The sequence below is a fragment of the Dama dama genome, chromosome 24 (assembly GCF_033118175.1).
Source record: "Dama dama isolate Ldn47 chromosome 24, ASM3311817v1, whole genome shotgun sequence".
In the NCBI taxonomy this organism is placed as follows: Eukaryota; Metazoa; Chordata; class Mammalia; order Artiodactyla; family Cervidae; genus Dama; species Dama dama.
This window is the reverse complement of record NC_083704.1, coordinates 30,170,475-30,197,989: the sequence shown is the minus strand read 5'-3', so window position 1 is coordinate 30,197,989 and position 27,515 is coordinate 30,170,475. Positions and strand designations below refer to the sequence as shown.

At 35.4% G+C, this 27,515-nt stretch overlaps 1 protein-coding gene across 1 annotated transcript in view; it reads left to right on the top strand.

Annotated features, from left to right (window-relative positions):
- The window catches only part of CNTN6 (contactin 6), a 195,954-nt gene that overhangs the window by 90,006 nt on the left and 78,433 nt on the right, over positions 1-27,515 (top strand). Inside the window, 3 exon segments of the mRNA XM_061127769.1 lie at positions 19,743-19,927; positions 25,272-25,408; positions 27,005-27,134. Of these exon segments, the coding sequence (XP_060983752.1) occupies positions 19,743-19,927; positions 25,272-25,408; positions 27,005-27,134 (452 nt within the window).

The window sequence follows — 27,515 nt, the reverse complement described above, 5'->3', positions numbered from 1 at the left end:
GTTGTTTTGTTTTTTCTAATTGTTTTAATGAATACAAACAAATATTTTGGTATTCAAATGTTGCTCTGTAGGTAAATTAACAAACATTTTAAAAGCTGGGCAAAAGTGGAACTTTCTGATTGGACTTTAAATAAACATGTCTAATATCAATACTCTAAAAGTGACTGGAGAGATGATTCTGCCAACTGGGCCAATATTTACTCTAGCTTGACCACAGTGTCAGCCACTGAGGCAGCACATTGCAAAGCGGTAAGTGAGCTTGCATAAGATGGCAAGCAGGTCACTAAATTTTTGACGTACCCTTCACTCTATTTTCTTGTACTTCCAGAAATATATTACCTGGAGTGTCTCCTTGCTTAATTAATCAACAACTCTTGTAAATGAAAAACCTGCACAGCTAGTTTCCAAAATAAGGCAAATTAAAGGCCATTGTTCACAGTGGATAATTTGAATTGAGCCAAACATGTCCTGGTAGGGGAAGCATTTTGTTTTACTACTCAGATAAGTGTTTATAAGCAATAAGTTTGGAAAGCTTTGAATCCAGCCACTTATCTGCTTTTTTTTTTCATGGAATTTTCAGAACACTGCATTTTGGCAATTTAAAAATTTCATTTTGACACCCATAAACACCAGTAACCAAGTAACAAAGTGATAAAATTCCACTTTAAAATATTAATGTACATATGAATTATCTGGGGGATAGCTAAATTGAGATTCAATATATTTGGTGTATTATCTGATTTCTTCATTTCCAACAAACTCCTAAGTAATAGTGATTCTTCTTACCTATAGAACATACTTTGAATGGTAAGAGACATCACTCTCAGCACCACTTTTAAGTACTTACCTATAAATCCAGAATCGATTCCTAATGTGGACCTCATATTCAGAAATAATGATTCACATTCAAAACTACCGGAAATATCCTTAAAAGTCTTCATCCTATTATTAAGCAAATATGCCAAGCAATCCAAATAATGTTTGTTCGTTTGTGTATGCATGCTCAGTGGTGTTCGACTCTTTCCAGCACTAAGGAGTGTAGACTGCCAGGCTTCTCTGTCCATGGAATTTGCCAGGCAAGAATACTGTAATGAGTTGCCATTTCCTCCTCCAGGGGATCTTCCAGACACAGGGATGGAACCAATATCTTCTATATTTCCTGCATTGCAGGTGGGATTCTTTACCACTGAGCCACAGGGGAAGCCCAATCCAAATAATGCTGGTACTAAATATTTTGTAATTTCCTAGTGGCTAAGTGGTAAAGAATCTGCCTGCAATGCAAGAGCAGCAGGAGATATGGGTTCAATCCCTGGATTGGGAAGATCCACTGGAAGAGGAAATTGCAACCCACTCCATTATTCTTGCCTAGAGAATCCTGTGGGGAGAGGAGCCTGGCAGGCTACAGTCCACAGGGTCGCAAAGCATCAGAATTGATTGTCAGTTCAGTTGCTCAGTTGTGCCTGACTCTTTGCGAAACCACTGACAAGCATGCCAGGTTTCCCTGTCCCATCACCAACTTCGGGAGCTTGCTCAAACTCATGTCCATTGAGTCGGTGATGCCATCCAACCGTCTCATCCTCTGTTGTCCCCTTCTCCTGCCTTCAATCTTTCCCAGCATAAAAGTCTTTTCCGATGAGTCAGTTCTTTGCATCAGGTGGCCAAAGTATTGGAGCTTTAGCTTCAGCATCAGTCCTTCCCATGAATATTCAGGATATCCTCTAGGATAACTGGTATGAGCTCCTTGCAGTTCAAGAGATTCTCAAGAGTCTTCTCCAAAAACACAGAGCGCAAAATCATCAGTTCTTCAGTGTTCACCTTTCTTCATGGTTGAACTCACATCCATGACTACTGGAAAAACCATAGCTTTGACTAGATGGACCTTTGTTGGCAAAGTAACGTCTCTGCTTCTTAATGTGCTGTCTAGGTTGGTCATAGCTTTTCTTCCAAGGAGCAAGCATCTTTTAATTTCGAGGCTGCAGTCACCATCTGCAGTGATTTTGGAGCCCCCCCAAATAAAGTTTTCCTCTGTTTCCATTATTTCCCCATCTATTTACCATGAAATGATGGGACCAGTTGCCATAATCTTCATTTTTGAGTGTTGAATTTTAAGCCAAATTTTTCACTCTCCTCTTTAACTTTTATCAAGAGGCTCTTTAGTTCTTCACTTTTTGCCATAAGGATGGTGTCATCTGCATATCTGAGGTTATTGATATCTCTCCTGGCGATCTTGATTTTAGCTTGAGCTTCATTCAACCCAGTATTTTGCATCATGTTCTCTGCATATAAATTAAATAAGTAGGGTGACAATATACAGTCTTAACGTACTCCTTTCCAAATTTGAAACCAGTCCATTGTTCCATGTCCAGTTCTGTTTCTTTTTGACCTCCATACAGATTTCTCAGGAGCAAGGAAGGTGGTTTGGTATTCCCATCTCTTTAAGAATTATCCACAGTTTGTTGTGATCCACACAATCAAAAGCATAGTGTGGTCAATAAAGCAGAAGTAGATGTTTTTCTGGAATTCTCTTGCTTTTTCGATGATCCAACGGATGTTGGCAATTTGATATCTGGTTCCTCTGCCTTTTCTAGATCTCGCTTGAATACCTGGAAATTCTCAGCTCATGGGCTGTTGAATTTTACATATTTGGCCCCATAGTATTTGTTCAATAAATAATTATAGGTTGTTTAAATTATTTTAAGAGATTGACAAATGGGAATTTTGTCAGTTTTTGTTTACTTGTCTTGAAAGATATGATGAACTTTCACCATTTTCAAGCTTTCTCAGAAATTAAAGTATATAAAACACCATAAAATATCAGCAAAATATTTTGAAAATTTGTTGATTTATTTATAAAGAAAACTAATGAAAGGTAGTATCTGAAAAGAATATTAATAGTTTATCATGTTGGGCACCAGGAAATATAGATTCCTGTAATTTAAAAAATATTCACATAATAAATAAGTGAAAAGGATTGATGCTAGTTTTCAAGAATCTCATGTAAATAAATTTCATGTGCTAATCATTTATAGCTAAGAATTTATATGATATGCCTAATCCTCTTAGTTGTGCAGGGTACCTCATATTTTTATTATATTTGAGGAAGATGATGAGGCTCAAAGTATATAAGTAACTGGTTAAATTTCATGCTTCTGTTAAGAAAGAAAGGGCACTTTAAATTTAGTCTCAAATCCATGGCTGATTCATATCAATGTATGACAAAACCCACTGGGGAAAAAAAAATAATAATAATAATAATAAAAATTAAAAAAGAAAAAAAGAAAAAAAAATAAATAAATTTAGTCTCACCTGATTTTAAGTTCTGAACTTAGAAACTTTTGAGTAAATGGTTAAGATAACTACTCTCCAAGTTAGAGGAAGCAGATTGAATTCTCAATTTTCTCAAGAGTTGTCTGACTATCAGCAAACATCCTTCTTAACTGTTATGAATTTCCATATCCTCATGCAAAAAAGATTAAAATGACATCTATCTCCTGTATTGTTTTGAAGATTACAGTGTATAATACAAGTGAAAATATGGGAAATATGATGTGTATGTACAAAATAAAAATTCCTCAACGATAAAGTGTATGTTCATTGTTAAGTTTATATATAAAAGAGTTGATGCACGTGAAATAAAATTAAGGAAGAATGGGAAAATGATATGAATTGCTTCACTGTACCTCTTAGAAAATTGCCAAGGAAATAACTGATTTAGTGGAGTATGTCCCATAACATTTTATCTGACAAAGTTAATCATTGTTGAGATTATATTTATTACAGCTATTATTAATATGGAACTGAAATGCTTCATTGTTAAAATGGAAAGTCTGAAGCTTCCACAAGGACATAATGATACTGTTAAAATGTTCTACATAAGAAACATATATTCTGTGTAACTGAAGCGCAGATATAGTTCTCAGTTCTTCAGATGAACAGAATGTAGATGAAAATTCTTTGTATATTTGGAAAATATTATGCAAATGTTAGTACTAAAAAAGATTTTTTACTGCCTGTGCCCTCTGCAGTGGACATTTGCCAAATACTCTACTGACTTTTCTGAATTTGCAACATTAACCTACACACAAACAATGCACCCCCTGGAAAGTTAATTAATTGAAAAACATAATTAACAATCTGAAAAGAACAAAATCAACCCCCTTTTTAAATGATAAATATCTATTTGCAGGTCTATTGCCAAGTGTTTTACAAACTATTGAATGATAATTATAAATCATGTTCTCTGACAACTCTTTATAAAAATATTGCGTGCAATACTTGATTTTGTTATATTTTTTGTTTCAAACAAATATGTTCCAGACAATGCTGGGACTGCTTTGTACAAATCCTTTTAAATCTCCTCATTCACTTTCTGAGGTACTACACTTCTCTGTAGTAAGTTGGATACACCCCAAATTGAAAAAGCTAATCGGTTCAGTGAGGAATAAAATCAAAAGTTCTTTCTCTTATCAACAATGTTTCTAAACACTTTTGCTAACTAATTACGGACCACTATTTATGCTATAAATTATACATTCATTAAACTAAGGTTTATGTATTTTAGTTAATGAGAAAGGAGGGGAAGTAGAGGGGGGAGTAAGGAAATTAGTAGGTGAATAGGAAAGAGGAACACACGCACACAAAATAATACAAGTCATTGCCACATCAAATTCACCATTTTTTTAAAGGACTTTAGACAGTTTCTGAAATACAGGCTGGTTTTCATGAAATATTTGTGGAAATATTTCCTAAGTGCTAGGAAATAATTCCCTTTATCCTGGGAATATTCCTTCTCTTGAATGGGTAGATCATTTTGGAATTTATTGCTTATTGGCCTCTGAGCTTCCTGGGCCTGTGGTTTGGTAACTGTCACTAATTTTGGAAAATTTCCTGTCATTCTTACTTCAAATATTTACTCTGTTCATTTCTCTCTTTCCTTTCCTTCTGGTGTTCCCATTAGACAACTGTTTCACCATTTGTAGTTGCCCCCAGTTGCCGGACATTCCCTTCTTTCTTTCTTTCTCTTCACATTAATTTGGGATGTTTCCATTGACATTTCTTCTCATTCACTTACTCTTTCCTTCGTCATGCTCAGTCCACTGGTAAACCTATCAAAGACATTCTCATTTACATTACAGTGTTTTTATATCTATCTCTTCCTTTTGATCCTTTCTTAGAATTACTTTTTTTTTTCTGCTACATTAATCCTCTGTTCCTTCACGCTGTCTGCTTTTTCCATTAGAGCCCTTACCGTATTAATTTTAGTAGTTTAAAATTCCCAATGTGATAGTTTAAAAATATTTGCCGTATTTGAGTTTGGTCCCACTGTTTGCTTTTCTCTGTAGAATGAACATTTTAATTGTCCTTTTATATATTTTTGTTGTTAAAACCTAGTACGATGTAACAGGTAAAAGTAAGTGATTTTACACTAGATTTTAGTGTAAACTTTTATGTTTATCTGGCAAGGGGTTAGGCTGTGTTTACTGTTTGCCATAGCTGTGGTTTCAGAGGCTAAAACTCCCTCTATTGTTTTTCTTTCTGTTTTCCATGTTATCTTCAGGTTTCCCTAGAGACTCTCTTACTTAGAGACTGAGGTCTGCAGTTTCTTTACATATAACCCCTAGCTATTTATTAAGAAGACCTATTGATGATACGAATGTCCTTGTTAGCTAAGTTTAGCATCTCAATAATTTATGGATCTGTTTCTGTTGACTGTTTTTGCTTCTAATCATGATTCCTATTTTTTATGCTTTTCAGGTTATCTAATAATTTAATTTAATTAGAGATATAATAAATATTCTGTTGTTAAAAGCTGGATTGTTGTGTATTTCTTTCAAGTATTGGATTTTATTGATAGGAATTAAGTTGCAGTGAATCAGCTTGACCTTTCTGTAGCCTATTTTTCAACTTCCTTGGGTATGGAGTAGATGTTAGTCTAAGGCTAGTTTATTTCTAAGATGTTTCTTCCTATCAAATGCTCTAAATGTTTACCATCTCTCTTCTTTAGCATGTTGGAATCCTAACATCTTTCAGCCCTGTTTGTGCTCTGAAAATTGTTCTTTGCTCAGCCTCATTTATGATTCTTATGTAGATTTCTGGAGCACTTTCTTTCTCTAGGCCCATTGTCTCTGATACTCTGCTGTGCAATCCCAGCCACTTCAGCCACCTTGCGTCTCCTAACTCAGTGATGCAGTCTTGTCCTATTTATGTTTGCTTCTTCATTCAGTGTTCTGGAAAGTGCCTGGAGGTAAAAAATCTGGGATATCAATGGCTTACTTCGTACATTTCCCATCCTTTAGGGATCACAGTTTTATGCTGCCCATTGTTACTTCCCTGAAATCAGGTTTGTTTCCCATTATATTTGTACAGTTTTCTAATTGTTTTTGGCAGGAGAGTAAATGCAGGTCCAGTTAATCCAACAGTGCTAAATTCCAGATTTTTTTTTTTTAAGGCTAATTTTGAAGGTAAAAAGGTGAAGTTTAGAGAAATGAAATAATTGATATACATAAGTTGTAAATTTGCAATTCAAATTAAAAATCGATTCTGACTCCAAAACTCATGCTTATAGGCATTTGATATTTACATCAAATTATCTTTTAATATACAAATTAACTCCCCATGTGCAGATGCAGCTAGCCCTCAATTCTGTAAATGTTTTCCTTTAAAAGGCTTGAAAATTTTCAGCAAAACGGTAAAAAAGATGTTATCTGAGAATGAAATTATGGGTATTTCATTATGGATAGTAATTATGGATGGTAAAATTATGGATAGTAATCTGCAATTATAGTATTCCAGCAAATAGCAAGTTTAATTTTATATATTAAAGTTTTTGATAATTCAAAAGATAACCTTTTCAAAATTCATTATTTTTGAATGAGAATAAAAAACTCTCTAAAAAATCAATCAGGGCCATTGCGGAGGATACACCCCACTGGTTTATGTATGGCAATGGTAATAGCTACTATTTATAAAAATCTAGGATAGATGATTAGGAAGAGTATAGAAAATATACCAACCAACCTAGGGGGCTGCTGTAGTCACGCACGCAGAGAGTGTGGAGAGTGAGATCTATGGAAGGCTGGCTAGAGTGTTTACTCAAAGACCCTAACCGTCTTAAACCACCATGGGCTAATGTGAATATAGAATAATTAAGACAAAACTTCAGATACCTGCTTGAACTTTAATTACTATGACTTTGGGGACATGTATCTCACTTTCTATGTTGGAGTTTCAGAGCTGACATGTTCACAGCTTTCAATTCTCAGCTTTGTCTCATTTGTTTAACATGGCAGACTCTTAATTATCTAAGTTGCAAGTTAATTGTATTGTGAAATACCCTGAGAAACTCCTTGAATAGGTGCTATTCAAATATACTGTGATTGACTGATAGATCTCTGTGTCTCCTTTCAAGAAAATATATGCCTTTATTCTTAATAAAGAAGTTAAACTGATGTAATCATAATTCTTCTACCACTCTCATAAACAACCAAACATATTTACTTTTCTTTTTTTTTCTTAACTTAATAACTTTGCTGTCAATGCTCTGGAATGCAAATAAAATTAGTCACTTTACTCAACATTCCTATGTGTCATGAAGCCTTCACACAGAGGACTATATTTATGTATAGACAATGATATTTATGTATACAGGTATATCTTATTCATTTTTTTTCTAATTTATGAAGGAAAAGATACCCTAGCTTAGCTATTAATGCTAAGCAGTAAATATGAAGTCTCACCAAGATGTTGTTATCTATTCCAGAACTTTCAGATGAAAGAGCAGCTATTTGACTTTGCTTTCTTTTACACATATGGACATCATTGAAGAGCATACCACAGAAAGATTGCTCAGGAAGCTCAGAATGACAGTAGCATTTTAACACATTATTAGTTTTTTGCAGAAACTAATGCCTGTGGTACTAGTACATCTCTGGCCAAAAATATGTTAATAGTAAACTAGGTGCATTCAGGGTTTTCAGGATTTTAACACTTGCTTTAAAAAAATTCAGAGAGACATTTTAAAAATTTCCCATTTGAATGGCTAATAGTTCATTTTTAAAGAAAAAATTTCCTCATTAAGTTAAATGGATAGAGAGTAAATTATTTTCCTATGAATAGCTTGTCCTGTTTGTCCCACAATGTAGTATACTGAAGCTACTCTTTAGATTCTTTCTAACTGCTTTGCATTTTATCATGATTTTCTATTGGTTTGCATAAGATGATATGGTAAATTTCATGCAAATATGAGAACTGACAAGCATTCAAGCCAATCTTTGAAAAACTGAAAGACAGTGATCCTCAACAAAGGAACACATAAACACACACTCACCATAGGGCTGAACGTCTTATCAGTGGATTCACTAACATTTCAAGGAAACATTGTGTTCTAGACAGTGTATGGGTTTTGAAGAGATCAGGGTTTAAATACTCAGTCCCCCTGTCAAGTTCCCCTGAAGAAGGAAATGGCAACCCACTCCAGTGTTCTTGCCTGGAGAATCCCATGGAGAGAGAAACCTGGTAGGCTACAGTTTATGGGATCGCAAGAGTCGAACATGACCTAGTGCTATCTTCCTTTTCTTTCCCCGTCAATAGTTGGGCCACTATGATCAGTCTTCCTATCAGTAAAACAAAGCCAAAACTGGATGGATAAATAGAGACAGGCAGGTGGACTATAAAGAGTAAAGGATTGATGTAAGGACTGGAAAGAATTTTAAACTTCACCACTCCCTTATCATAATCCTTAGCTTATAATAGGCAATCAATACATAATAACAATTAATAAACTGTGGTACTGTAATTGTCAGTGGTGCTTTGACTGAGAAAGTAAAAAAGGAATACACAGGAAGGAAAGAAGGGATTTCTACATTATATTTCTTTGCTAACACAATCTTCAAGGACTTGCTCAGAACAATAGATTTACCATTTTAAAGTAACGTATTTATTCTTGAGGATTATTGACATCCCCTCATTCACTCACTTGGCAAATTAAGCTCCGGTATCTATTAACTTAGTAAATATGCATTGAATATCTTATTCAATAGTTAATTCCTTTATGCTTTCACTTAGTCAGGAGGAATTCTGACAGCAGATGCTGGCTAGGCCCTGGGGATATAAAGATAATAGAAAGACCCCAGGGAGTTCACAGGCTACTGAAAATAGGATTGATGTAACAACATGGATCACACATTTTTTTTTTTCTTGGAATCTGTTCTTTCCTTACAAACTTTCAATGAAGGAAGATTCAGGAATACTCACTCTGGGAACTTGCCTGATTATCTTTACTCCTTTTTAAACTGAGACTGGAAAGAGTCGCTCTCAATTTCTTTGGTAGAACTAATAAGAGACTGTTATTGAAGGAATTTTTTTGTGTCTCTGAGAAATAGAAGATTCTTGCCTCTTTTTCTCCCACTTCATTAATACCCTTTTCCCCCCAAAAATTTTAAAACAACAGTTTTAGGACAGAAAAGTCAGCTGATAGTATAGTAAAATCCCATATAATACCACACAGTTTCCCTATTATTAATATTTTAAATTAAGATGGTACTTATGCTATAAATAATGAACAAACATGAATACACCTTTATTAACTAAAGCCATACTTCATTCAAATTTCCTTGGTTTTTACTTGATATCCTTTTTAATTCTAACATTCTATCCCAGGTACCGTATTGAGTTTTCTTGTCTCCCTAGGCTCTTCTTGGCTGTAATTAACAGTGTCTCAGACATTTCTTGTTTTTGATAACCCTGAGAGTTTTGAGGGGCAGTGGTCAGTTTTACTGTGGGATGACCCTCTACTGGAATTTGTCTGCTGTTTTCCTTAACTTTAACCTGAGGTTATAGGTTTTCAGCAAAAAGGCTGCAAAAGTATAGTGCCATTTTCACCACATCATCCCAAGGTTATTACTCTATCAATATGATCTATGGCTGCTAATGCTGGCCTCCATCACTTGGCAGAAGCAGTTTTTGTCAGGGTTCTCCACTGTAAACCTACTCATTTTTCTCTTTTCCTATATTGAGTCTTTGGAAGGGTCAAAGTATGCGGTTCATATCTAATGAGTAAGGGGTCATGATTCACTTGTTCTAAGGTATGAACCTATGTAGTTTATTTAGAATTCTTCGTCATGGGAGATTTTTCACTTCTCTATCCTCGTTCATCAATTTATTCAATCTTTTATTTATATCAGTATCACATAGTGGATATTTATTTCATTTTTGGGTTATAATCCAATACTGCTTTGTTTGGATGCTCAAATTGTTTCAGCATATTCTTTGTAAAACACTTCTAAAAATCTTTAAAAGTATATATCATGAATATATTTCCCATTAAACAGTTTTCTGTACCTGCATATGGAAAGACAATGGGGCATTCAAAGGTGTATTTTCAGCCAGTCTCTTACTGGTGGACATTTAATTTCCTTCTATTTTGTTTACATTTTTTGTTGTCATAAATAATGATGAAATGAATATTCTTGGGGCTATATTTTGTCCATCTGCATGCAAACCTCTTCAGTATAATTTTAGAAAATTAAATTATTGAATAACAGGAATGTAAAAGCTAAAGTTTATGATATGCGTTGGCAAATTCTCCTCAAGAACAACTGCAGAGGGTCCATTTTCAAATGGATCAAATTACAAGTTGGGTCTCTTTTGATCTTACATACTGAATCCAAAAAGTCAAACATTTCTTTCACCTTTTTTTTTTCCTATTTCAAAGCCAAAATTGAATTTTTACATTGCTGTTTCAAAAATCAAATTAATCTAAAGGCCCTAAAAATCATCCAAGGAGAATATATATATACTTTTGCAAGTAACTCTATTCTTTCCATCTCAGTCTACCATCACCTTTCTCAGGAGACTTACAAATCTTACTTTTTAAGTAACTGGCAATTGCAGGAGAGAAAGATTTCAAATCCAAGTTGGAACTGAACTGAAGTAAAAGAAGTTACTTCCATTTTTCCTGTTAACCTTGGAACCCATCTTTAGAAATTTTATTGGAATTTGGAGGCATCTCAATATGTTGAAACAAAAACAACTCTGATTTCATCTTCTGGGCCCTGGACAAAAGAAGCTCTACCCCCTGATTATAAAACACATTAGTTAATTAGGTAAGGAATATATTTCTAAGCACACATTATACTGACCAAAAAGAAGATTCTCACGCTGTAGCTGTTTAGTTCATGTAGGGGCAGCAAAGCATGGTGCTTTAGAGCTCAGTCACCGTGGAAAGAGACTTCATAGTTCAAATCATTTTTTTGTAATTCACTGTGTGATATTGGGCCTGTTACCAACCTATTCTATTCCCAATCTCCTTATCTACAAAATGTTAATAGCAACAGTCTTGTGTCTTAAGATATCATCATATAGTTTCAATGAAGCACACTTAGCACAGTGCCTGGCATAGAATGTGATCAATAAATGTTAGATATATTAATAATATAATGATTAAATATAACAACCATATATAATGTCTCCTTAATTTCTTTATGTGAACATTTATGATTATAAGCTGAGCTAAAGTCAAGCCCTATAATTTCTAAGGAATTCTAACTCTCAACATAATTCTGAAGGAACATGAGCCTCCAGAACCTACCTTGACCAAAGTATAATTTCCTTTCCTGTAGGGCAACATAGCACTCATATACTTGGTGGAGTATTTATTTAGGATTAATATTATGTATTCATAAAACATTATGGAGATGCTATCGACCAAGGGATAGTTTTTTTTTTTTTTTTTTTCTGCTATGTACAGTGTTATTTTCAGCATTACTATACCTTGAAATTATGGGCTCCTGTTTTATGTTTCATGTACCAATTAGGGCTTACACTGTGGAGTAGAAAGTGGCCATAGATGTCTTAGGGACTTTGGACAATAGAACCTCACTGTCCCTGTGTGGACGATCATGGTACTGAGACAATTTAGCAAACTTTATTATTGGTTCAAACTTTATGTTTCAGAATGTATTCTCATAATATATATCCCCATTTCATCCTTTCAAGCAGCCTTTCATGTACCCATTGTTACCTCTAGTTATAAGGAGAAAGCTGAGGCTCAGAGATGTGAGGTAATTTGCACTCAATTACACAAAACTTGCCCGTGTCCTACATGCAAGTACTGTTTCGCTACCACTGCTATTAAGACCAGACTATTTGTGGGCTGTTCAATTGGCTGCAACAAGTGTAATGTCAAATACCAGAAAAATGCATGCACACCATAATGTTTTTTCCCCCAAGGGAAACCTGGCATAGACACTGACCAGGAGAACAGGATCATGACTACATTTAGATCACACAGAGAAAAAAAAGAAAAAAAATTCCTTTTTCCATAACAGTGAGATTGCTTTTCTACAGAACTCATGAATTTATCCATATTGTATCCCCTTGGGACAATCTTATATCCCAAGCTCTTTGTATGAATATTTCAAGTTGAGGAAATGAAAGCAGCTGGTTGAACAGTCTGAAAATTGAACAGAGGCACTCTGTGCTGGTTTTGTTATTCTGCTTCCCACTCTTCGATTTAAAATGGCCATAGACAGGATTTTCTGAAATGAGGTTCAAGTTAAGAATAATCCCAAATATAAGCATCTTAGGAAACTGGTTCTCTGTACCAGTTTCTACTTAAAAACTTGGTATAGCCTGGATTTAAGCTGTGGATAATGAGGTTTAAGAAATCCAAGGGAAAAATATAAGCTTTCTCAAATAGCACTAGTAATCAAAATTCTATTTATGGGCTAAAAGTATAGAAGTGAAGCAGAGTTTCTACAAGTGTGTGGAGAGCTTTAATTTAACTTCCAATTCAGGTTGAATTAGGCCAGATGGTTAACAAATATATTCTCTGTCTCCAGATAAAATTAATAGGATGCTCACTCTGTAAAAGCACAATGACAAGAAAAGTTAGAAGTAGAAGTCCTCATGGCAATGCTTATTTAAGAAGCACAAAACCAGAGGAAGAGGGAAGAAAGATAAATAAAAGGGAGAGGCAAGAAAGAAAAAGAGAGAGGGAAAGGAAGGAAGTAAGGAAGAAAGAGAGACAGAGAGAAAGGAGGAGAGAGAGAAGGAGAGAGAAGGAGAAAGAAAGGAGAGAGAGATAGAAAGGAAGGAAGGAGAAAGAAAATTTGCTTTTATGACCTAGTAGTCTTTTAAAAGGCAATGGCATCCCACTCCAGTACTCTTGCCTGGAAAATCCCATGGATGAGGAGCCTGGTAGGCTGTGGTTCATGGGATCGCTAAGAGTCAGACAAGACTGAGCGACTTCACTTTCACTTTTCACTCTCACGCATTGGAGAAGAAAATGGCAACCCATTCCAGTGTTCTTGTCTGGAGAATCCCAGGTGGGGGGCTGCCGTCTATGGGGTCGCACAGAGTCGGACATGACTGAAGTGACTTAGCAGCAGTAGAAATCTTTTAGAACTGTGCAGACTCGTGTTGCAGGAAAATATAGATACAAAATAAGAAAAGGCTTCTGTAAAGTTTTCTGAAATACACAGTTCATGAATGTCTCATTTGTGCTGTGAGGAAACTGTCAATGAGAGAGTTGCTTCAAACTGGTTTTCTTTTCTGAGATTTGTATTCAAGATGGATTTTGACACCGCATTTGTAAAGATTAAAAAAAAAAAAAAAAAAGTGTGAGGGGGGGTGGATTTGGAGCTGAAAAGGAAATTTTGCCAGAAATGGCTGATACCTGAAGTTACAGGATGATGGTGTCACCATGCATTTTGACTTAACCCTTTAATGGCAGAGCTTCAAGTGATTTAATAAGAATCCTCATTCTGAAGACCCTTCAAAGATCTCCTTGTTCCGTTGAATTCTTCATACATTAATATACTAACTTGGGATTTTAAATAGACCACTTATTTTAAATTAAAATGAACTGCCACGGAATACTGCATCACTGATATCATCAACATAGATAAGCTAGATAGGTCTTAAAAAGAATGTTGAAGCCACAGAAGTTAAAGGAGTCTACTAGTGCTAATAACTGAATGGGTGGTGACTCAGAATTGGAAGGTGGATCACAATAAATTAGCCTGTACTGGAACACTAAGTGGAAGAGAATTGGCAGGTAATAATTTAGCAGAAATTACCTGTCTAAACGTGAGTACCATTTCAAAAAGGTAATTAGGATTGTTAGCAGCTTCCTGCTGAATATTAAACTGAGATGACATATGGACACCATCTGTCACAAGCCTGGTACATAGTAAGCACTCAATTAATGGTTATTACTATTCATAAATAAATGCTTAGCTTTCTCACAAAGCATTTTTTTTCCTCTTTGGTGAAAGTTGTCTAATTACTTTCCTCACTACCACAATAATCCTAGATGATTCGTCAAGTTGAAAAAAAAATTATTTTACAACAAAGCATGCTATAGCTCACTTGAGAGATCCCTGCTCTCATGATAAGGAAATTAAACACGATGGCTATGATCAGAGGTGTTATCTCCTTAGCAGTCAGTCTATCAAACAGGCAGAAGCAGGACATTTACTTCTAGAGACATATATGCGTGCTTGTGCACCCATTTCATGTACAGTATGGAGATCTGATTTTAGTTTATGCATGATTCATAAATCAATTTATGTTAAATGCCTAGTCATACAGAGTTCTTAAAGGAGAATAGAAAATAAATAAACGTAAGCTAGGATTCTTATTTTGAAATGGTAACAATAATATAATAATTTTAAATTATTTTTAGAGTCATTAACACAAAAAATACTCTTTCATGTGTTTTAGATGGTGTTGAATGTGTGAAATGTATTATATTAATACCATTTAATCTTCACTATAATCCTGTGAAGTATATACTAGTATTAAGCCCTATTCTCGGCTTCCTGGGTAGCTCAGCAGGTAAAGATTCTACCTGCAAAGCAGGAGACGCTGGTTAAATTCCTGGGTTGGGAAGATCCCCTGGAGAAGGGATAGGCTACCCACCCTGTATTCTTGGGCTTCCCTGGTGGATCAGACGGTAAAGAATCTGCCTGCAGTGAGGGAGATCTGGGTTTGATCTCTGGGTTGGGAAGATCCCCTGGAGGAGGGCATGGCAACCCACTCCGGTATTCTGGCCTAGAGAATCCCCATGGGCATAGGAGTCTGGGGGGCTACAGTCCATGGGGTCGCAAAGAGTCGGACATGACTGAGTGACTAAACAGCACAGCAAGCCCTATTCTATAAATGAGAAAACTTATGTTATAAATGTACAATAAAACATAGCTGGTAAATTTAAGAATTGCACTCTGCTCTGTACTCTATATATAGTATCCTAATAGCTTTGTTATTAAAATTAGTACCAGTATTAGTATTTCATTGCTTACATAGAATGGTATATCTTGGAAAATTTAGCTTACATTTGAAATTGAACTCACTACTAATATAATTTCATCTTTTGCTGACTTTAGTTCTTCCCACACACTGTCCACTTGGGATGGCTTCAGAAAAGAGACAGAGGTGAAATCTAAAGCAATTAATTGTCAACTACTAATCGGCACTTGCCTTTGGCACTTGCCATCTACCTTTACAAGGATTAAATAATGTGTTGTTGTAGCTACTGACTTTCAACATCCCCTGAAAGGAGTTCAGGGTAGAGAGCAGAAATGAGGTAACCTGTGCTCTGGGAAAAACTGGCACAACAGGTCTTCAGATAGTTAGATATTTTCAGGAGCTGGTTTTATGAGCCCAGTTCTTATATCCTCTGATATCTAGAAAAGCCCTAAAATTCATCATGATGATGACTGCTCCTCATGACTAGCAGAAGTCTTTTGCAAAAAATATGTGCTTTACTGAACATGCTCTCCCTTCACCAAAATCACATATATACTGATTTTTTCCCCCTACTTCTTTGGAACAGTTTCTCAGAGACATGCTGTCTCCCTGGCTATAATCCTTATTTTGTACCAATAAAACATAAGTCACAACTGTCACGTGGTTCATTCTTTTAAAATCTACATCATTTACATCATTTACTATCTTCATAAGACGTGCCCAGACTAAATGAGAACTTTTCATTAAAATGAATGTGCATTTTTATGTAATCTATGCTTTACAGTTATTCTCCCTGACTCTATAGCTCACATGACCAGTAGTAATCAAGAGGCTCCTGATGTTCATATTTTGTAGTGACATAACAAATCTGAAAAAAAACCTTAACATTGAATTAGTATCTGCAAAATCATATAAAATTTGATTTTTCTCCCATTAGAAATTTTAACATGAAATGCAGCCATAAAATGCACTTGATAAGACTCAATTAAAAAAAATAAATGTTTGAGTGACTATTTTTGATAGTTTAGTTGCTTTGAGAATTCTAAAATATCCAGAGCATAAAATATAATATCCTAAATAAATCTACTAATATCATGTCATACAATTCAATCACACAGATAGAAAATATCTTAACAGCTTTTTAACCCAGGCATTCAGCCTATTTCTCAAGTCTTTTTTAAAATGAAAGTAGCAGGAAAACTATGCAAACAGGCATAAGGCAAAAAATGACTACTGACTAACAGATATATTTGAGGTTTTTATTTATTTATTTATTTTGGGGGGCATTGACACGATTTAATATAGGCGTGTGAAGAATACCAAGTTACCTTTCTTTGTGTTAGCTTTGGTTTTCAAACACACTGTCTCCATTTCATTGGAAATTGTTGCCTAGAAGTGCCAAGTATATATCTTAACATCTGAGAAAACCTAGTAACAAAAGATCCTGTCTTTAATAGCTCTTTCAAAGGCAGTCCCAGAATTGATCTAATTGTTTTTGATTGTGTTGTCTTAGTTACCATAGTTGACCCACCACGGTGGCCACAACACACCAATTTCTAATGGTAAAACCTGAGTCTTGTGCTCACTCCTGCATCCAGATGTGCATGCATGCATGCTTAGCTGTGTCTCACTCTTTGCAATCCCATACTGTACAGCCTGTTAGGCTCCTCTGTTGATAGAATTTTCTAGCCAAGAATACTGGGGTGGGTTGCCATTTCCTGTTCCAGGGGATCTTCCCAATCCAGGAATAGAATCCATGTCTCCTGCATTGACAGGCAGACTCATTACTACTGAGCCACCTGGGAAGTCCGCAGAGGTGCAGTCCATCCAATTCAAATCAGATGGACTAAAGATAGGAAGCACTGGGTTTTCCAAAGAAAATAAAATGAACACACAAAAGCAAACACATGTCCAATGCAGACTGAGAATACAGGAGTCTAATTCTTAAATCCTACTTCAAAATTGGAAGCTCTCACGCTAAAAAACAGTACACTGAAACCTACAACTTTCTCCATAGTTGAGTGGTTTATTAGACAAGTTGTATCATTCTAAACATGACTGAGGTAAGAAAAATAAGCATCTATCTAGAGGATGTTCTTTAAGTGAGAAGCTTAAATATCTCTTCAGTGTCATGTCTCTTTTACATTTTTTGCCTTCTAGTATAATTTTGACCCTATAGAGCATTGTGCTTAAAATATCTTTCAGTCATGATTTTTCACAAGGATTATACTGCTCAGTGTTTGGTCTTACAGGCCATTAATGTTCACTTTCACAGAATATCATTTTTATGTGTGTCTAATGGCTATATAGAAGTATCATACTGAGATGTATTTAAAGGTCCCTTACAGTTGATATTGTAATTAAAGTATACTGTTCAATTATTGGTTCAGAGATTTAGATAAATAGTTAGGTTAAATATTGACTCCTGTCTTCACAGTTAAAATAAAGAACATGATATAGCAATGAGAAAATATTCAGCCTTTACTGATTTTTTTTTCTGAATGTTTTAGGTTAAAACCTTTTCTAGTTGAATGTTTTACATGCATTTCCCATAAACCTCAGAGATACACTATCATAAAAAGAGAAAGAATCATGGATTCAGATAAATACCAGAGCCTTTATTTATTTTTCTCTTTGTAAATAAATTTTCTTAGAATTTTTCTATTACAAGGGTAATACATGCTTACTGTAGAAAAATAATGGAAAAATTGAGATAAGTAGAAAAAGGAAAATATATATCCTCACCACCTGTAGATACTAAATTTTCATGTTCACATACACACTGTATGTATTTTTAAAAATTGGATAACACTGCCTCAGACTTGGTAAAGATCTTTATCAGTGAATAAACTTTCTTTTAGAACTTTGTTTTAGAATAATTATTTAGAGCTTGTAGTTTTGTATTTAATAAAATGAATGAATAAGAAAACTAGCTACCTGAGGTTACTTGTTGGCAGGAAAATGCTGTTTTACTAAAATATCAACCTAAAGTTATAGTGTCAAGGCTTTTTCAAAGGACAAAAACAAAACTTATTAAAATTATGATTTTTGTATTTAATTAAAATTCAAGTTGTATTTGTCACTGTATGCTAATTCTGAGAAATATAGACAAATCAAACACTGATTGGTGAGTACACTTTCTGTGAAATATGTGTGAGCACATTTATGACTTTCGACACAGTGTTCATCTTTGATTCGCACATCAGTTTCCTCATTGCTGGCCAATGAAAAATTCTTGAGGCTTCCACAGTTTTGTTGCTTTATTTGAAGCCTCTACTGAATCATCACCAATTATCTACAGTTGTTACAGCTCAGATTCTATAGATCTTTATTTGTCAACCACTTCGTATATGATTGGGTGGTTCTCCTACATTATTTTTGTGGACTTGGAAAAAGTCCTGCATCTTCTACAAAGTTTATAATTTGATTTTGCAAAATAATCTACTATTATTAAGCTGAAAACATTTAGAATAGAAATTATTTAAGCACCTGAAAATCTATAAGGGAATGAAAAATTACTTGAAAATAAGAAAGGAAAGATGTTAGTGCTAAATGATTGGGGTTGATTTTTCAAATGATTAGTTTATTAGGGAATATTTTCTGGTTAGAACTTTATTTATAGCCTACATTTTCATTACATTCTATTATATCTGTACAAGTAAGGCCTTCTTCACCATGAATTTCTAAATTCATCTCTATTGTTTGACACTTAGATTCATATATTATAAAATGTATTTTTTTTCTGCTTAACAAGGTAATCATTTTAGATGAAATATATTACATATAAGATATTAAGCTAAATTCCTATAATAAAGGAATTGTTTACACATTCTTTCTGAAAAGAGACAAAGTACAATGCAAAGATTTTTTTTTATGTCATTAAAAATAAATGTGGATAAATAATACATCCTTTTGAGGATAGCAGATCCTCTACTCCCAGTTCATTTGGGTTTGTTATAGAGTACTGATTTCCTTTTATAATCTAGCTCACCAGTCATGTATGTCTTCAGGGACCTATTAGTACCAATTTAGCTATAGAGGAATCTGAATTTTTGCCTTAGAATCTGTAAATATAGAAAGAAATTGCCTCCTCTTAAATATCACATCCTCACAGAATTTCCTGACCTTCATATTTAAACTGATACAATCCTGTTACTATCTCTGCACCCTCTTTCCTTTTCAAATCTGATTTTTATACTGTGTTTATTGTCTGTTTTCCTCCCTAGTCTGTGAGCAACATGAGGACAGAAAACATGTTTAGTTATCAGTTTACTCCCTGATTTTACTACTGTGACTTGCTCATGGCAGGCACTTAATAGACTCTTAAAACTGCTGGATGAGTGAATGGTGAATGACTGCATAATCTGAAAACTAGTCACAATGTAGTAGACTGACTAATATTTTCCCTTGAGTTAAGCTTAAGGAATTCTTATTTTATCCTGCTGTTGTAAAGACTAAACCATTTTCTATTCTAATGAGGTGTAACTGTTTAGTCCCGTCCCTGATATTAGTTGGAGGAGGTTGGATGGAAGCCCATTGCCGGGGAAAGTCAAATACAGCAAATCCCAAGCTATCCTTGAAATCCCGAACTTTCAACAGGAAGATGAAGGCTTCTATGAGTGTATTGCAAGTAACCTTCGAGGAAGAAACCTTGCAAAGGGTCAACTCATTTTCTATGGTGAGCTAACAGAATTTCAAAAAGTCTATGAAATATTTGGTGATATCCTTCATAGTAAATAGTCAAAGTGTTTAGCATGTTGTAGGCAAGTGTCACAGGAGAAATAGAGAAGACACATTTCCAGGTAAGGATGCTTAATTCAATAATTAGACGATGGGAATGACCATTCTTAAAATATGGCTTTAATTTCAGCATAGTCTATGCATGTTATTGCTTATTATAATTTCCTTTGAAATATGAGCAGTGTCATGTTAAAATCCATAGAAGTTTATAACACAAAGTAAAATGGAATTCAATATATTTTCCTTGATATGTTCAGTAACAGCCTGTGGCAATCTTAATGATAATCCCAAGCAGAAATTACAAAAGAAGGAGAAAGTAACAGGAGAAGCATAATACTTATGGTAGTTTTCAGTCCTTGTTTATATTTCCCAGGATTGTCTACATATATGTTTATAAGAGAAAAATGAACTCATTATTTCATTCAAAAATACATTTGTCTCAGCTATGAGAATCTCTCATGGACTTAAGAGAGATGATAAAAACATATATTTTCTAATGTTTGTCCTTGTGTCTTCTTTCATTCAGGCCAAAATACACACTTGCATGAAGTTCACTTTTTGTTTGACATCAAATAAACCATAAAATATACCTCAGGATTGTCAAAATGTTTGGTGCTTTTAAAATACTCTTAACTTAGATATATTTAATACCGCTGTACTAGAGGACTTTTAAAAACTGCATTTATACATGGCCAAAAGTCATTTTCTGTTTGACATGTTTCTATGTGACACATTTATAATTGATAATAAAGTAATTGGAAGAAAACTATGTATTTCAATAACTAAAAGTTCTAAGGTATTGTAATTACCTAGAAGGTATGCTAATTGAGTTTATACATGTGTTCTCAGTAACCCAGTCATGTCCAACTCTTTGTAATCCCATGAACAGTAGCCTGCCTGGCTCCTCTGTCCATGGCATTCTCCAGGAATAATACTGGAGTGGGTTGCCATTTCCTCCTCATGAGGTCTTCCTGATCCAGGGATTGAACCCTTCTCTCTTGCATTTCCTCCACTGGCTGGCAGATTCTTTACCACTGAGCCACTTAAGAAGCTGTCAATTGAGTTTATACACATATTCTTATGATAGCTCCTATTTTTTAATCCAAAGTCTCTGGAGTCTGGCATTCTTTTGTAAATAAATTATGAGGATGTAACTGGGAGTTTTTTTTAGGAACAGCACAATATCACACAGGCTTTGACTATTAGGTATGTTATTTTTCTACTAAACAGACAAATATATAGATAAGAAAAAAATTAACCATAAAATTGAGGTCTCTATAAATTGGAAATCAATAATAAAGTACTTTCTCCCACATTGATAAAGCAACTGCTCGCTTACATAGAAGATTTTACAAATATTAATTCACATAATTTTTATAGCAATAAAATGTAGAAATAATTTTCAGTGATATTATAGGTAATTAACCTTTGATGAATTGAACAAGATCTCAAATAATGTTTGCTAGATCTGAGACTAGAACCTTGAACAATCTTCTGAAATGAGATTCTGCCCAGCCTACCACAGCTCTTCAACCTGGTCATCTAAGTCTATTCACAAGACCTATGGAAGTGAAAGTGAAAGTCGTTCAGTTGTGTCCAACTCTTTGCAACCCCATGAACTATACAATCCATGGAATTCTCCAGGCCAGAATACTGGAGTGGGTAGCCATTCCCTTCTCCAGGGCATCTTGCCAAAGCAGGAATCAAACCCAGGTCTCCCACATTGCAGGTGGATTCTTTACCAGCTGAGCCATGAGGGAAGCCCAAGAATACTGGAGAGGTTCTTTCTCCAGCGGATCTTCCCAATTCAGGAATCAAACCAGGGTCTCCTGCAGTGCAGGCAGATTCTTTCCAACTGAGTTACCAGGGGAGCCCCACATGACCTATTATCACAACCAAATTAGCTATTTAAGAAGTACAAATGGTCTTTGTGAGAGAATAATGGGTAATTGGTTACTAAGACAAAATAATGCTTCTTGTTCACCTATTTAGCTGTCAATATGCTCCCAAAGGGCTTTCTAGGTGGTGCTAGCAGAAAAGAATCTGCCTGCCAATGCAGGAGATATAAGAGATCCAGGTTCAATTTCTGAGTAGGGAAGATCCCCTGGAGGAGGGGAGGGCAACCCACTCCAATATTCTGACCTGGAGAATCCCATCAACAGAGAAGCCTGGTGGGCTACAGTCCATTAGGGTTGCAAAGAATCAGACATAATTGAAGCAACACAGCAGACACACATGCACACATATTTCCAAAGAAGAAGAGAATTGATTCAATTACCTGAAAATCGAAAAATACCTGAAAATTTCAAGTTAAGAGTCCATTATGTTGGTATGCTTAAGTTATAATTCAGAATTCTATCCATTTATATTGGGTCCTCATCTGGCAACCCACTCCAGTATTCTTGCCTGGAAAATTCCATGGACGGAGTAGACTGGTAGGCTACAGTCCATGGGGTCACAAAGTGTTGTACATGATTGAGTGACTGAGCACAAATACACAACCTCCAAAATAGGTTTATAAAGTATTATTATCATTATAAATAATGGAGCATATTCAGAGGAGTTAAGTGAATTACACAACCACTGAGAGTGTGAAATAAATAACAATACCCAAGCCTATATGGTAGACTTGAAATATTAAGCTTGTTTTTTTTTTTTTTTTTTCAGGTAGTTCCTACTTAGTTGGAACTACATGTAACTGAAGATTTAAAAGTTTATTCTTTGGAATTCTAAGCATCCAAAGAATGCACATGTTAAAAAAAATAAATAAAGCTTAAAGTTACAGCTATTGCACTAAGCAACAAACTATATATATATATATATTCAGATATATATATCTGAAACTCCGTAAGCTATGTGGATTTTATGTGTGTGTGCATTTTTTCTCCCAGATCAAATGTATAATAGGGCAATTTCTAAACAAGTATCTACAAATTATAAATTTTTAAAATATTCAATGAAACACGATTCAATTTAATCAATACACTCAGTTCTTCTAAGTGTTGCCACCCATTATCCCTCAAGGTTGTGAAAAGCGTGTTCTGTAACTGGAGGTTGCCCTGATTTCCACAGGAGTTCATCTTGGCTTACTTTTCACCACAATGAGACATCATGATTCCTCCTCATTGACTAGCTCCCTGAAGGAACTTCTCTTTTAGTGCAAGCAGATGTTGCAGTGGAAAAACCTTGAAAGTCAGATATACTTGTACATCATTTCAAAGACTCTCAGTACCACTTACTCCAAGCACTGCTGCGGTGACCTCCTCTGCTGCCGTATTTTGCAGATGTAGCCTGACAGAGTCTTATCTCAGGTGGCACAACAGGCCATCTTGTTTCCTGCTCCAGTTTTCTTTGGACCCTTCTAGAACTTACTCATGGAGAAGGCAATGGCACCCCACTCCAGTACTCTTGCCTGGAAAATCCCGTGGATGGAGGAGCCTGGTAGGCTGCAGTCCATGGGGTCTCGAAGAGTCGAACACGGCTGAGTGACTTCACTTTCACTTTTCACTTTCATGCACTGGAGAAGGAAATGGCAACCCACTCCAGTGTTCTTGCCTGGAGAACCCCAGGGACAGGGGAGCCTGGTGGGCTGCCGTCTATGGGGTCGCACAGAGTCAGACATGACTGAAGTGACTTAGCAGTAGCAGCAGCAGCAGCAGCAGAACCTACTCAAAATTTAAGCACACACAACCTGAATGTGCTAATAGTTAATACCTGCACTGCCCTTGAATGACTGTGGACAAGAGCCAATGAATAAATGTTTCCTCTTTCTCTCCTGGGCAAGCAGTTATAGAGATTTCTTATACATTCACAGAAGGTGGATAACAATCATCTCTGCGTGCTCAGTTGTGTCTGACTCTTTGTGAACCTATGGATCCTAGCCCACCAGGCTGCTCTGTCCATGGGATTCTCCAGGCAAGAATACTGGAGTGGGTTGCCATGCCCTCCTCCAGGGAATCTTCCGAACCCAGGAATTGAGCCGACTTCTCAGGTCTCCTGCCTTGGTAGGCGGGTTCTTTAGCACTAGCGCCACTTGGTGGTCAACTCAGTAACTCATTCTTGCATTGACTCCCCTGTGGATTCTCCCTTTTCCTGACAACCTACCCTTGGCCACCACTAAAACACACACAAACGTGTGACTACTTCCTGTGCACAAAATCAGGCTTCTCTGTTTTCTAACTGTGTCTCACTGTCAGCTGGGAAAGACTGAAGGCAAAGGAGAAGAAGGCATCAGAGGATGAGATAAGTAGATAGCATCACCAACTCAATGGACATGAATTTGAGTAAACCCTGGGAGCTAGTGAAGGACAGGGAAGTGTGGAGTGCTGCAGTCCATGGAGACTCATGAGACAGACAAAACCTAGCAACTGAACAGCAACTTCTTGATAAGGTTACCTAACACCTATACAAAAATTCCTCTACAGAAGTTTGGAGGGAGAATTAAGTGCAATCATACAGGGAGCTCATCCACTCCAACATATCTAGAACAGACCTAAACAAAGGAGAGGGATTAAATGGCAAATCCAGAGAGTTTTCTATCACCATTATAGAAGAAATAATAATTTCAAATACACACCTGTTTCCATGAATGTTAGTAAGGATAATACTACCTTATATTTAAATAGCATTTCAACATCAATTATATCAGTTGCTTTTTGCTTCAGAACTATGCTGAACTTCCTCAGATTAGAAAATAAGGTTTGGAAAACTCATGCCTAGAATTAAAGTTATATGTTTAACCTACATACAATTCTAAAAGTTATCATTCCCTGGTAAGACTTATACATAGGGAAAAACAACTTGATTAAAACCTACTAAAATGTGATGAGGCTGATATCTGATTTAAGCTTCAAACTATTGAGTTGTAATTATATTGGATATAGATACAATTATTTTAGTTAGTTCAATCTAAATATACTTAATGGCCTTTTGCCCACAGAAGGTGCAGATTTGATATACATTTTCTAACTTGATCTATATACTAATATCTAATATGGAATTATCCTTTAGCCTTGTTCCCACAGCTCTAAAATTGTTATACAGATGCAGCAAAGTGATAGATGGCAAATATCAATCTTAAGCAAATGGTCCACTGATATTTACAACAGAGTTCCTATTGTCCCACTTTGGGGGTCCTGCATTTCCCCTCCCTCAAATCAGGAGTACAGTATTACTAGACCCAGCTAACTTTGTCCTTCTGATTTCTACAGTCCTTGGAATGCAGCATGATGTTTTGGCTAACTGATTTGCTAAATAGTTGCTCTTGCCTCTTTTTGAAACAGCCCCTCCAGAATGGGAACAAAAAATCCAAAATACATACTTGTCTATCTATGACAGCTTATTTTGGGAATGCAAAGCCAGTGGAAAGCCAGACCCTTGGTACACCTGGTTAAAGAATGGTGAACGCCTCAATCCGGAGGTAAGTAGCTATGGTGATATTAAACTTTCACCTACTCTGCTAGGGAAATTTTATTACTAACATCAACAATTAATGTTTCTGGAATGTTTAGTAGGTGCCAGAAAATGTAGTATAACCTTTACATATCCTAATTTATTTAATACTTAAACTCAAAGGGGCTATTACAATCATTCCCATTATTCAAATGAGAAATCTATGGGTAGAGAATATAACTTGTACAAAGTTGCACTTAGTTAGTGATTGATCCATATTCAGATGATATCATTATCATCAACAACATCCATTGAACTCTCATATAAGCCAGGCCCTATGTTAAATATTTCCACACAATATCTAATGGCATCCTCATGACAATTTTACAAGAAAGATATGATTATTATTTATTATAGTGAAAAAAAGTTGTTTCAGAGGGCTTCAGTCTATCTGTCCAAGGTCACAAAGCAGCTAGTAAAGGTTAGCATTGATATTCTAAGCATACTCTGTCTGATTTCAGAACCCAAGCTCTCAGTCATAACCCAGAAACTTGGTTTTTAAGAAAGCTAATAGCTGTCTCTAAATCTAGAAAAGTGGAAAACTGAGGCAGTTATCCGCATTTTTCAAATGAAAGCATGCTTTACAATATATAGAAAATAAGACAAGCTTATTTTTCCCATCAAATTATCCTAATAATTACGTCAGCTCACCACTCTACTCTGCACTTTCAGGCTCAGTTAGAGGCACGAAGAACATCTGTTGTTTAGAACCTGAATAGAATGCTATTCTTTGTTTCAGCTTTATTAGAATTTAATTCCTTCATCCCTTTTGTAAACAACATTTCCTGTGTCCTACAGCCTACTTTTACTATCTTTAGAGGATGGTGATAGGTAACATAAAATATTTAAAGTTATATTTACCCTATTAAACTATTTTATTCTATACACTCAAAATTGTACCCAAAATGGGACTCTGTAACAGACTTTGCATGTTTAACTATGTTTAAGCACACTTCATAGTACACTGCAGAAAAGAATTTAGCTCCTTCAACTTACATACTCAATTAGAAAAGTATTGAGTCATCATATTTTAATTTTTTAAGACTTTATGATAGAAAACCATGGAAATTTGCTAGTCACTCTATCCATGTCTAACATTATTGTCGACTATGTTTTCTGAAAAAACTGAAATGGTAGAGTATTCCAAATTATTCTCTATACCGCATAACAGAAAGGTAGTTCAGTCGCTCAGTTGTTTCTGACTCTGAGACTCCATGGACTGCAGCACGCCAGGCCTCCCTGTCCCTCACCAACTCCCAGTGTTTACTCAAACTCATGTCCATTGAGTCTGTGATCCCATCCAACCATCTCATACCTTCTCTGCAGAAAAATGCCAATTTTCAAAGAAACGAGGTAACATAAAATAAACTAACCACTAAAATTATGTTAAGAACATTTCCATTGTTTTTTAAAGTCCAGAAAGCTGCCAGGGATATTGAAGTATATTAATTTCATTTTCATAAGCAACTGGTCTCATAATGCACCAGCTCATAGATATGCACAAATGTTAACAGCATGCTTACATTAATGCACTAGCATCTTTATATGACTTTTCTTTTATTAGGAAAGAATTCAAATAGAAAATGGGACACTCATCATAACTATGCTGAATGTGTCAGATTCTGGTATCTACCAATGTGCTGCAGAAAACAAATATCAGATAATTTATGCAAATGCAGAATTGAGAGTATTAGGTAAGTCATTCATTTATAGCCAAAAAATTCAAACTGACATTTTAGCAAGCTATGATTATATGTAATATGGATCCAATTTTTCTGTAAATTAGAAATTGCTTTTCCTTGAAATAATGAGAAATGTCTAAATTAGCTTCTAAAATATGCAAAATGGGAATTATTACTCTGCTTTGGGTGATGTGGTAACACATCAGGGCTTGGAGGAACCCACTATTGGGTGAAACCAAACCAGAGGTGGCTCCCCCAAAGTTGATCCAGCATGAGATTTTGAATACAACTCAAAAAGCACCTATTGGTGCTTTTTATTAGGAAAGTTTTCAGCTACAAATAAGAAAAGAAAATCTTAATTTACAGACTTAAACAGGGATGTATTTATTTCCA